The 13,426-nt window shown below is 35.7% G+C and overlaps 2 protein-coding genes across 4 annotated transcripts; both read left to right on the top strand.

The window, feature by feature from the left end:
* Positions 1–6,621: 6,621 nt before the first annotated feature.
* LOC145032114 (WPP domain-interacting tail-anchored protein 1-like) lies at positions 6,622–9,111 on the top strand. Of its 3 annotated transcripts, none has more exons than XM_078980802.1 (4): positions 6,622–6,721; positions 6,845–6,940; positions 7,498–8,091; positions 8,189–9,111. In XM_078980802.1, the coding sequence occupies exons 3-4, from the start codon at positions 7,530–7,532 to the stop codon at positions 8,797–8,799; spliced, it is 1,173 nt and encodes a 390-aa protein (XP_078836928.1). In that variant the 5' UTR covers positions 6,622–6,721; positions 6,845–6,940; positions 7,498–7,529; the 3' UTR covers positions 8,800–9,111. The 3 variants fall into 3 exon arrangements, with proteins under 3 accessions (XP_078836928.1, XP_078836930.1, XP_078836929.1); XM_078980803.1 differs by having other exon boundaries at positions 6,657–6,766; XM_078980804.1 differs by lacking the exon at positions 6,845–6,940 and having other exon boundaries at positions 6,655–6,721.
* Positions 9,112–9,918: 807 nt separating this feature from the next.
* LOC145032113 (uncharacterized) lies at positions 9,919–13,174 on the top strand. Its single transcript, XM_078980801.1, has 4 exons — positions 9,919–10,021; positions 11,051–12,556; positions 12,649–12,789; positions 12,876–13,174. The coding sequence occupies exons 2-4, from the start codon at positions 11,084–11,086 to the stop codon at positions 13,044–13,046; spliced, it is 1,785 nt and encodes a 594-aa protein (XP_078836927.1). The 5' UTR covers positions 9,919–10,021; positions 11,051–11,083; the 3' UTR covers positions 13,047–13,174.
* Positions 13,175–13,426: the final 252 nt, after the last annotated feature.

Genomic DNA, 13,426 nt, shown 5'->3' with positions numbered 1-13,426 from the left:
TCTTTACTTCCTCTTAGATTTTGGGATGAAGCTTTCTTAACTGCATGTTATCTTATCAATCGTATGCCCACTAGAAATCTTAACAATCTTACACCTATTACACTTCTACTTAAAATCAAACCTGACTATTCTTTTCTTCGAGTGTTTGGCTGTGCTTGCTGGCCGAATCTTAGGAAGCACAATACTCGAAAACTCAATTTTCGATCCAAGCAATGTGTCTTTCTGGGGATATAGTTCTCTTCATAAAGGGTATAAGTGCTTGGATAGAACTATGGGTCGTATCTATATCTCTTGCGATGTTATCTTTAACGAGATTCAATTTCCTTTTGCTAATAGTAATTGCTCATCATCGCCATCTAATCACTCTACCTCAGCCTCATATCCTCATAAAGAACCGACAATTATTAATGATCATATGAGAAACTATGACTTATCACTGTTATATTCTAATGATTCTCATGTAGTTGGAGTACCATCTCGTGCATAGGTGCCATCATCGCTTCCTCCGGTACCCATGCCTACCACATATGACAAATCACAGTCACTTCCACCTAAACATATCACATCAGAACTACCCAAATCAAATTCTGTTTCTCTGGAACCTGAAACACCAACTGACAACATGCCAACTATCACTTTGTTGCCATCTCCTACAACAAATTCACCATCTGTTGCTTCCTGATCTGATTCGCAGCAGTCAAGCCCGGCTATCCAAATTAATAGTCATGTGTCACCTCCAACAGCTCACCCTAGACTTCTTGCGGGCAAGTCATTTCCTCAAATTTTTACAGATGGTACAATACGTTATGACTAAACTAAACATGCTTTCTTTTCTGAGGCACCTACTTCTCATCATGTGGCCTTGACTGATCCGGCGTGGAAGCAAGCAATGCAACAAGAATTTGATGCCCTTAAGCAAAATAAAACATGGACATTGGTTCCCCGGCCTCCTGGTACAAATATTGTGGGGTGCAAATGGATTTACAAGGTCAAACAATTCTGGGATGGATCTATTGACAAACTCAAAGCACGTTTGGTAGCTCGTGGTTTCACACAAAAATATGGTCTAGATTACCATGATACGTTTAGCCCTTTGGCAAAACCTGCCACTATTGGATTGGTCCTCGCTTTAGCTGTGTCTCGTGGCTGGCATCTTCGTGAAATTGATGTCAATAATGTGTTTTTACATGGGTTCTTAGCCGAAGATGTGTACGTGCAACAACCTCCTGGTTTTGAGGACTCATATCATCCTACTCATGTATGCAAACTACACAAAGCGATCTATGGTTTGAAGCAATCTCCACGAGCATGGTTCTCTCGCTTAAGTGACAAACTGCACTGCCTTGGTTTTTCTCCTCGCGAGCTGACACCTCTCTTTTCTTGTTTCGTGAAGGTTCTGTCACTATATACATGCTCATGTGTGATATCCCTAAAATCACGGCCAGCAAAGACCGATTTTGTTTATGCTTTGTTTGAAAATCAGAGTAACATTTTAAATAAAAGTGTTGTGGAATTTGTCCCAAAACAAAATATGATAAAGATTTATCAAAAGCATTTCCAAGGAAATGTATTTCATTAAAAGACTTGAGATGTCATGTTCGATACAGATCAAAAGCATAAACAATACAATATAAGCCTTATTACATTATTTCGTATCTACAGGCCTATATCCGTAATCCCTCATCCAAAACATCACATCTATGCTCATGCGCCACTACCTATAATGCAAGAAACTGAGTGGGTCAGGCTTGGGAGCCTGGTGAGCACATAGGGTTTTCAACCCACAATAAATAAGTTTATTAATTTCATCAATCAACAATAACCCGATTACCCGTTTCCGTTATCCTCACTTTACGTCCCTAAACACCTATCATAAGGGACCTAGCCTAAGGATCATCATCGGGATGGACACCACTGCTAAGGGGGTTCCTCAACAATAAATGTCTTAAAGGCAACCATGAGCGGGATGGAGTACACCGGTGAACACATCGTTCACAAACACCTACAGGCTGCGAGCCTGCCAACATTCCACTAGACTGTCTAGAAGAGTCCGTGGTCATCATCTATACTCCGCTAGATGACTGGATCAACAACAACAACATCGAGGCCTCTCATCATTTTATCACACATCACCTATTACATCTACCCATGTTTTACCCCAATATTTTTGTAGATATAAAATACATATACAATTTAAATCATTTAAAACTTATATAAAAACATTCATCCAGCATAGATAGCAAGTATACAAATAATATGCACACATAGCACGTAATATATAAAATACTTCATATCTATGTGTAAGATGAAAGTAACTATGCACTCACTTGAAAAGGTGGTGATTCCGAACTCAGACAGTGCTTCGCTTCTTAAAATAATTTCCTTCGACGAAACCTAGTATTATTACCACTAGAGTTTAGTCTATTATTCGCCGAGACTAATTAATAGTCTAGCTATTATTACTATTATATAAGAGTTAAAAAAAAAATACTTATATAACCCATAATAATAGCCCAAGTATTTATTATAAGTTCCTAATAACGTTACTATAATTGAATAAAAACTAAATTAAAAATAACGTAGGCGTAGCTCACTTACAACAGGTTTTATAGAAAACCAGGCTTTGCTTGGAGCAGCATTTCCGAGCCGAATATCTCTTCTTCTCAGAGCCGTCGAGCACTCCGGGGCTTCCACCTTGTGCTAGGGAGGTTCCCTAGGCTTTTCGGGGGATTTCGGGGCTAGAGAGAGAAAGAGAGAGAGAGAGAGAGAGAGAGAGAGAGAGAGAGAGAGAGAAGAAAGAATGGGAAATGTGTGAAGAAAATGAGGGTGGGAGAGGTGGTATTTATAAGGTGAAATGTGGCTGAACTTGGTGCTACATGTCACCATCTGGTGGCAAGCCTTGGAGAGAAAGCAATGGCCAAGATTATGCCACATCACCCATTTTCGCACAACACACTTCCGACTTCTAAAATCCGTAACTTTCACATACGATCTCCGTTTTTGACGTTATTTATATCCACGCGTAGGTAATAATAAGATCTACAACTTTCATTTTGACTCCGTCGGCTAATTCTTGACCGATCTTAAATTTAACAGTATAAGGAGATTATACTCCGCGTAAAATTCATAACTTCTACATACGGACTCTGTTTTCGTCTGTCTTTTTACGGTTGATTTCCTATTAATGAATCTTCAACTCTCATTTAGGTCGCCTAAGCCAAAAACCGCTCGAACTAAAATTCGAGTTTCGGGTTGTGCACTACTAAGCCGAATCTTAGAAAAATCACAACTTCTGCATACGAAGTCAGATTTGGACGTTCTTTTTATGGATGTTCTCGGTTTAACATATACTACAACTTTATTTTAGATCACTAAGGCTAAAAATTCCTTCATCGTAAATTCACTATTTACGTCTCCCGGTGCCGTGCCGGTTTTGCCGTAAAACTTCGGCAAGCCATAACTTCTTCGTTATAACTCGGATTTTGGCGTTCTCTATATCCCCAGAATCCTTGTTTCGACCACTAAAACTTTATATAAAGATATCGGGCTTATCTCATACTTTAATTTTGACGCTTATTTTTATTCTTTACTAATTATACATTTATAATTAAATAATAAGCACATAAATACACATAATTCACATAATACTTAAATATTTCATCTTTATTACTTCAAAAAGAGTTACAATAGTTGACCTAGACTATTACATTGTCAAAAATGCTTAGCCCTAAAACCCGGACGTTACATCATGTACGTAGATGATATTATTATTGTCGGTTCTTGTTCTAAAGTTGTCGATAAACTTTGTTGCTGCCTTGTCATTAGAATTTACAATTAAAGATTTGGGGCGTCTCACTTATTTTCTGGGAATTGAAGTGCTTCACAATTCAGGGGGAATTACTCTTCATCAGCATAAATATGCCACTGATCTTCTACGTCGTGCAAACATGTTGAATTGTAAAAGCATTTCAACTCCCATGCTAGTAACAGACAAGCTTGCTTTGGATGTTGGTACACCTCTAAATGAAGCAGACACTTTTAAATACAGAAGTATGGTAGGTGGATTACAATACCTTACTCTCACATGACCTGATATCTCATTTCCTGTCAATAAAGTGTGCCAATACCTCTCTAGACCCACTAATGCTCGTTGGGAGGCTGTCAAGCAAATTTTTAGATATATTAAAGGAACTTCAACTATGGGATTAAATTTTCGAAAGTCATCCTCAACCTTGTTGAGTGTCTTCACAGATGCAGATTGGGCAGGGTGTTTAGATTACAGGAGGTCCACTGGTGGCTTTTCTATATTTTTAGGTCCTAACCTGATTGCTTGGAGTTCTAGAAAGCAACCTATAGTATTTCGTTCTAGTACTGAAGCTGAGTACAAGGCACTAGCAAATGGTACAACTGAATCAACTTGGATACAATCACTACTTAAGGAATTGGGAGTTGTTCAAACAAGAGCATCGATTTTGTGGTGTGATAATTTGGGAGCCACGTATTTAACAGCTAATCCGGTGTTTCATGCTAGGACAAAACACATAGAGGTTGATTTTCATTTTGTTAGAGAAAAGGTGGCAATGGGAGCTTTGGATGTGCGTTTTATATCATCTAATGATCAATTAGTAGATGGTCTCACAAAGCCAACTACAAGGAATATGCTGGAACGTTTGTGTAGCAATCTTAACCTTGCTCTAGTTAAGATTGAGGGGGAATGTAAAACGGATAATAGATAAGTTTCATATTTGAATGTTTAGATAGAGTTGTTGTAAATATTAGATCCATAGTTTTAGGATCTGATTGTTTATCTTGTTATTGTAATGTGTTCCTATATAATGAGATTATACCCCTCAGGGCTATTCACGCCAAAATCTATTTTCTTAACTATCCATGGTGCAATACGACGGTAAAAGTTTTAAACTTGATTTAGTTGTGTTCATTTGTAAAAACCATCATATTCAACATCTAAGGCATCCTTCTCTGCCTTGGAGGCAATGGTTTGATACATTTAGTGTCAACCTGTATACGACTCTATTCAAAGGCCTTATATACAAGGAATGTCATGCACTAATGTGTTCCTCTGGACGTTGATGAGTGTAATGTAATGCAAAACATGCATATATACAAGGAATGCAATGGAATCCCCAAATCCAACAAGAGCAATGATGTGCATTCATATCCACCAAAAATGAGTCAAGGCCATTCTTGACCTCATATAAATTCTTTCCAGTATCTAGAACTAACTAATGCCTACAATGTGGGTATAAAACATTAGAATTAAGAACCAATATTCAAAACTCAATGCTATTATAGATAGAACATTGTATTTCCCCCCTTATTTTTGCATCTTCTTCAATCTAGCAGGATAATTATCACCATCTGAACCTTAAGGTTTTGTTAGTATTTTGCAACGCCTTCTATTACATGGATTATAGGTTTTCCTAAAGTAACCAAATTGACCCTAATTTTTTTTATAGTTAACTATAAATACTTATTTAAATCATTAGTTCAATTTTTTTTTCTTTAATTTAGTTTGTTATTATTATTATTATTATTATTATTATTATTATTATTATTATTATTATTATTATTATTATTATTATTATTATTATTACTCCTTTATCTATTATATCATATCATATTATTTATTAACAATTTTTAGTTTAACGCTAAAATACAAATATTACAAACAAACAATTTTATTATTTTTTATTTTTTATTTTTTTGCTGCAAAGTATAGCTCTAATCATATAAATTAAATTTAATGACTTCATTATATTGGGTTGAAGACCAACCATCATCCGAATGGCCCAACGGTTAAAGAAGGAAATGGTAACCTCCCTACAGAGGGGGCCAAAGTTCTAATCTTGACCGAATGTTTCAAATAGTGATGACCAAAAGTGAGATACATAGTTGTCCGAAATGGCATTTAGTTCTTCGCCAAAGAAAACCCCCCTCTCCATAACCTCGAAAAACCAAGGACCTAGTAGTTGACGGTGCATACGATCTATTTAGATAACCATCCAAAAGAACGATGAAAATTTATCTTAAAATTTTTAGAAATAAGAGTTTAACACATTGCAAGTAGGGATCTAACCACACGTAGCAGTGATGCCAATGTGTGCCATGATGTTGAGGCGTGACTTTTCCGGTCTGAAAACACTTATGATATCGCTGTTAGGCGTAACGCCACACCACGACTTTTCTAGGAAGACCATTCCAAACCGTCATTTTTTAGATGTTTTATAGGCCGGATAGTTATATAATTAGTTGACAAACTTAGACAATTTGTGGCGTGTGCACGCCTAACAACAAATCTATAAGTGTTTTCGGGACGATGGAGTCACGTTTTGACGTGACACATGTTGAACTATTTTTTAGGTTATACACTTTAAGTTAAGCCTTCAAAACGTCATGACCGTGCTATAGATCATACGACTTTGATGAAGCCATGCGTTGTTTAGAGTCTTAATTTGTGTTAACATAAATGAATTAATTAGTAAATGATATTGACTTTCGTTGTATAATTGTCCATAATTAGATACTTTATTTAACTTTTGGAAAACCTAAGGGTCGTTACTGTAAATGTTGAAAAAGGAGGGAAACGTTGAAAAGGAAACAGATCCGCATCTATGCCTACCAATGCCAAAGGCGTGAAATGAAATCTGTGATCCCAAAAAACCAATCTCTCCTTCCATAATCCATTACATATCTGATTTGGGTACGTTGATTCTGGATTCAAATTCACGATTGCATGTTTCCGTTGGTCAGATATTTATCTTCTTCCTAAATTGATGTGTTCTATCTGATGTTTCCTAATTTACGACGAAATTTCATTTTCTAGAACACGAAAGAATCAATACAGAAACGGGATCAGAACTGCAAATCATAAAGCAAAAGCGTTCTCCTGCTTCCTTAATCGAATATTTTCCTGGATTAGGTAATGTAGATTTTGGATTTAAATCCACGGATGGCAGATTTTCGTTTTCGTTTCCGTCCTAATTTTATGTGTTCTATCTGATTGTACCAAATTCACGGTGTAGTTTTATCGTTCAGAACCTTCACATAGTTACGAATGAAATTTTTGAGTCTGCTTCTATTTGTACAGTTGATATCGTGTTTGTTTATTTCATATTCTCACATCAGAGGAATTACTTGAATTCGCACCACAACTTTTTTTTCTCGATCTTAGGTTTTCCATTTTTAGGCTAATTTTGGGGTTGAGAAAGTATCATTACGTGAATGTAGAAGTGGTCAAGAAACCCATTTTTTCCAATTTTGCATGTGCATGATCCCTTTGTGATTCGTTTATGGTTTCAATTAGTCTGTTTTAAGTTTTTAGTTGCACAAGTTTGTCCATTCCCCCAAACGACTTCATACATAACATAACAATTGCATTATATACGTGCTCATCCCTCTAACAATGGCATTGCTTGTACAATCTACACATGGCTCTAGAAGTAATAAAATACACTCTTCCTTTTTCCCTTCTGTCAGGTGTGTGTTGATCTGATCTCTTACATCTCAAGATGGATATGCACTTTGGTTATGAGCCATCTTCTGCTGCTGGATCGGTCTACTCTTGTAGGCCAGAATCCGAATTCTTTAAAACCATATCCAGAAGGAGTTCATCAATTGCAGATACATTTCAGGAGTTAGAAAGTGTTGGAGAGGTTGTAACAAGATTCGAGCTTGATATGGCATGTGTCTGTGAGAAACTTGCCAACCTAAACTTACTCTTGATGCATATGGAAACTCTAAAAAGCGACTTTGAAGCGTTTGTATCTGATACAAATCAAAGCCAAAGTGACATGGAAGTCAAAGCACTGGAATTTGACTTCTTATATGGGTTCCTGAATTCTGAAGTGACTGTATTAGAGAACCACATATCTGATTTTCAGATGGAAAAAACTAACATGCAGGATTTTGTCTCTTCAAGCAAAATGTTAGGAGAATCATCCATGGAAACAGAAGATATGTTGAATGATTCAGAAAAATCATTGCAACAAGCATTGGATCAGCTCTCAGAATTAAAGACACGAGCTGGCATGTTTGAGAAAACTGTGTCAAGATTTGCAGGAGGAGGACCCCGTAAGTTACATTAGTACTAATATCAATCCTTGTTTTTCTTGAAATTAAATGTTACTACTTGGGATTCTGATTTCTTTAATGGGTTTTCACTTTTCAGGTGCAGAAAAGGATGCTGATTCAGTGGAGATAAACAACAATGATCTTCCTGAACTGAAAGACAAAATGAATGTCCAGACTGTGGAACATCAAAGACATATCTTGAGAATGCTTGAAAAATCTTTGGAAAGAGAACTGGAATCTGAGAAAAGGGCATCTGAGTTGGCTCAAATTGAAGAAGCTTTGACAATGAGGTTGCAAGCTACAGAACAAGAAGTTCTTTTAGCTGAAGAAGAAACTCTACTCACATTGGAAAAGTTGTATAGTGCTGATCACACATCTGAGATCCTAATGGCAATCACTAAAGAACTGATGAGTAAGATGAAGAAAGATTCAGGCTTTCAAAATCAAGAAACTGCTGTGGTTAAAGATATGAAAGAACGAGTTATGAAGGCTGAACAAAGGGCTGAAAAGGCTGAATCCAAATGTAGCAATGAGGTGAAAGCTTCATTTGAGAAGGTGGTTTTGCTTGAGAAAAAACTGAAAGAGGCTAAGATTAAGCTAAAACTTAGTAAATCCAGGAGAGATAGTTTTGAGGATGTGGATCCGATGGTGGTGATGATGCAGGTGGGAGTGACGGAAGATTATTATACACTCCCAAGATTTCATTGAAAGATATACTTTCAAGCTCTCTCTGTGTGTGTGTATAAAGTCTTTGCATTTTCTTGAAACATAGGCAAAATTTCATGATTATGATAGTTATTATCAGAACCCTGTTGAAGTTTTTCTGGGATTTAGAGTCTTTTGTTCATAAATTTGGGAGACGCGAAAGGCTAAATTTTGCCTTTTGGAGCTTTTTGAAGCAAGAACTTGTAATATCTTTGTGTTTGTGAAATTGAAATAAAGGTTGATGTAATGATGTTGTATGTTGAGAAAAAAAAAGGCTAAAAAAATAAACCGAAAGTTTTATAATAGCAAATGTGATTAAGGGGTGTGTGGATGTAAGCTTTGAAATTGGGTATATGATATTGAATAATCATAGTTAAACAAATGAGACGAAATAAAATGTAGTATACAAGTATGTATTTGGTGATTGAAGATACAAAGCTGAATAATTTACATGTAAAATATGACAATTTATTTTCAATTTACTATAATAATATATAAAAAAAGAATCAATTTTGTAATGGTCAGAATGAAATTGATTATGCGACCTCATATAATCAGATAATTGCAACTTATATAAACACTTGACAAACACAATTTGATGTTACATTTGGTCAAAACTTTAAAACCAAATGAGGTGATATAATTGTTAATTGATATGAACATGTTTTGAACGTGTTGGCGAACCGTTGTAAAGCGGTTGTTTTGGCATAATAAATTTCTACTTTGCATCCTTTTGGCTTTTTTGAGTAAAGTAAAGGAACCTATTAGTTGTAAAGGTAACATTCCAACCCTCATACTATTAGCAAAAGAGCATAAAAGGACTGATTTTTGAATTCATTTGCACAATGCCACATAAAAGGTGTCTTTCATTGATCGAAATAATATATAGTGATTAAAATGAAAACTTGATCAGACATAGTTTCTTTTATGTATATTGAGCTTTTGAGATTTGAAAGTTAACACCATTACGAGAGCAAAGTAACTCAAGTACCAAATGAAATGGGCCTTCATCATAAGAATATTCGGTTTCAGGGGATGTTTCGTAGTTTTCCAAAACCCCAAGGCAATTTCTGTAATTATCGTAGAAAGTGGGGAACGGGTGGGTTTCTTCAATAAGGCAAACGGGATCACTAAACAGTGAATGAACAGAGGAGCGAATCGGAACTGCAAATCATAAAGCAAAAGCGTTCTCCTGCTTCCTTAACCGTATAAATTTCTGGATTAGGTATGTAGAGTTTGGATTTAATTTCTCGAATTACAGATTTTCATTTTTCATCTTCTTTCTAATTTGATGTGTTCTATCTGATTGTACCAAATTCACGATGCATTTTTATTGTTCAGAACTTCCTTAGAGTTATGGATGAACTTTTTGAGCCGGCTTCTGTTTGTTTAGTTGACATCGTGTTTTTATCTCATATACTCACATCTGAGAAATTACTTGAATTCATATCAAATTTTTTTTCTCGATCTTAGGTTTTCCGTTTGGGGTCGAGAACGTATCATTACCTGAATGTAGAAGTGGTCAAGAATCCCATGTTTTCTAATTTTGCATGAGCATGATCGGTTTGTGTTTCGTTTATGGTTGCATTTAGTCTGTTTTAGGTTTTTAGTTGCTCAAGTCTCCCCATTCGTAAAAAAGAGCTGCACCTGAATATCAGTTTAGCAAACCTCGCACCTTTGAGATGAAAAAATTAGGGTTTTCTTGAATAGTTAACACCATAAATATGCACTATTTAGTATGTAGTTCAATGTGATTAGCTATATTATTGATCACATATTTAGAAGTTGAAAACCAGCTTTTGTATGACCTATAAATACCAGATGTAGCTCATACTTTTTGGTAGATGGATTAATTATGTGCAATTATGAAACTGGATGCAGAATAGTCATGGCACTTTGTTCCTTATTACTGGTAAAGTTGTGTGGAATTATCTAGATGAAGCAAAGAGTTGTGAAGCATAGTCTAGAATAAACATCTATTAGTCATATCAATGTAAGGAAATGGTGGATACCTTATACCTGGAGTCAATAAAAACCTTAAATGCTTAAATTCTGCTCTGTTTAGGAGATTAGGTCATATGGTCAAATAGACATAAGATAATGGTTGTATTATGCTATTAGTTGTGTAGTACAGGTACCACCCTTATTGACCGATGTAATGGTTGTACTGTATGCAAAATCTAAGCTCATTATTTTTTATATATTTGTGGTAAGAAGTATTACATTTCCTGTCCTTTACTTTCTTCTTTCTCAGGTTCTGGATTGAGGTTACATCTGGAAGCTTAAAATGGATGCCATCAGCAACTATGATGATGAATCATCAGAGTTCAATAAAAGCAGCATATCTTTAATGACTTCTTCTGGCGATGATAGTGTTCAAGACTCTGAAAGCCCTGTAGAGATTATAAAAAGATTTGAAGTGGAAATAGCATATATTTGTGATAAGCTGGCCAACTTAAACTTACTGTCGATGCGTGTGGAAACTAAAGAAAATGCCTTTGAGGCCCTTCTTTCTGAAATGGACCCCATTTTGGTTGTCAATGCACTAGAAATTGATCTTTTATCTGGGCTTTTGGATTCAGAGGTAAGAGTACTAGAGAAACACATATCTGATCTTCAGACAGAGAAAGCTAAAGTAATGGAGTTTCTGTCTTCACGCAAACCCTTTGGAGAAGAAGAACCTCTGATGAGGATGGAAGACATGTTGAATGGTTCTGGAAGAACATTGGAGCAATCACTGGAGCAGATTTTAGAAATAAAAATACGATCTGCCAACTTTCAGAGGAACTTGTTAAGATTTGGTGGAGAGAATGAAAATACAGAGTCCTTAGAAGACACCGATCTTCTAGAACTTCAGGAGAAAATGAAACTGCAAAATGTGGAGCATCAGAGGCATATTTTAAGGATGCTTGAGAAATCTTGGGAAAGAGAAATGGATTTGGAGAAGAGGGTGAGCGAGTTAAATGAAATAAAAGAATCTCTGACAAAAAGACTGCAGTTGTCAGAACAAGAAGTTGTTTATGCTTATGAGGAAGCTGAAACGACCTTAGAGAAGTTCTATGAGGCAAATTACAAATCTGACCTCCTTATGGAAAAATCTAAAGAGTTATTAAATGAAATCAAGATGTTACAGTTCAATCTCAAAGGTTCATTTCATCGAGAAGCTGAATTAAGAAATGGTTTGGTCAAACTCAAAGAACAAACTAAAGAAAGCGAGCTTCAGCAGGTTAATGAGAAAGCATCCATGGAAATTACAATTATAGAATTGAGAGAAAAAGTTATTGAAGCAGAAAAAAAGGCTGTGAATGCTGAAACAAAGTCTCGGTTGTTAACAGAAACATGTGAAGAACTCAAGGATGCTAATGAGAGAGTTGTTTCACTTGAGAAAGAAGTAAATGATATTAACAATAAGTTACAGCATGTGGAGGCATGTTATGAAGCTAGTCAAGAGGAAAAAATCATGCTGCATTCAACCATTAAAGACATGGGTAATGTAATTGAAGACCTGAAGAAAAAGGTTTTGGAAAGTCAAAATGAGACTGATAGTGTGGAGGACAAGTGTATCTTCTTATCTGAGACAAACACAGACTTGAAAAAGGAACTTAGTTTTGCTAAAAGTAGGATTAAAAGCTTAGAGGAGTCTTTGCATCAAATGGAGGAATCCAAGAAGGCAACTGCTAAAGACATAAGTCTTCGTACAAAGTTGATAACAGATCTTGTTATGCAAATGGCACTTGAAAGAGAACGCCTTCAAAAGCAGGTTTCTAATATTACAGACTTTTTCATGCTATTGAAAAACTTAAACCTAACCCATGGTTTTGTCTTAATGGTGTTATGTATGTGTGTATGCAGATATCTTCGTTGAAGCAAGAGAACAAAATCTTGGTAAAAAAACGTGTAAAGAAAACCGAAGGAGATCCTACTGTAAAAGTTAGCCATGGTGATAAAGTTAACACTACAGAAAACAAAGAATCCCTATCAACCAATATCAAGGTACCTTTTCTTTTAAGTCGTTTGTTAAGCTTATTAAGTAAAAAAAAACTGTCGATTACTTATTCATGGTGTATTCCACTTTTCAGACAGAAAAGGAACATGAGGAGAGTGTATCGGGCCCCACAATGTCTGAATCAGAGCCATATATTGCAAGAAACATAGATGCAAGGCAGCTCAAACCGAAACAGTACCTGTTAGTAGCCATCATCCTAATCATTTCTGTGTACTGGGGACTTCAATTCTCACTTCTCACATAGATCATATGTAAAGAACAATTCTCATAGAAAGGTTTAATAAGTTTGTAATTTTTTTTGCTTTAGGGTTTGTTTCGACTGTGTTGTGGAGCTGATTATTGGTAATAGCCAGTTTTTAATATTTGGATAAATGGATTCTGGTTTTTAATTTTCATATTATTTGAAGGTCTAATAATTAGTTTCATGTCTTGAAGAGGTGGCACATTTACATTCTTTTTTTTTTTTACCTAATTTGAAATACATTTATTCCCATGTCATAACATTGTCTTTCCTTTTCTCCTAAGATGTATTATTCCTGTCGTATATATGTTAGTTGGTTCCATGAGTAATCAGATTTGGTAAACACTTACAAAGCATAACTAATTTGTTTAATTATGATAACC

Source organism: Lactuca saligna, chromosome 2 (assembly GCF_052625555.1).
Source record: "Lactuca saligna cultivar CGN05327 chromosome 2, ASM5262555v1, whole genome shotgun sequence".
Lineage (NCBI taxonomy): Eukaryota > Viridiplantae > Streptophyta > Magnoliopsida > Asterales > Asteraceae > Lactuca > Lactuca saligna.
Note: the sequence above shows the minus strand (reverse complement) of the source record. Positions and strands in the feature narration are given on the sequence as shown.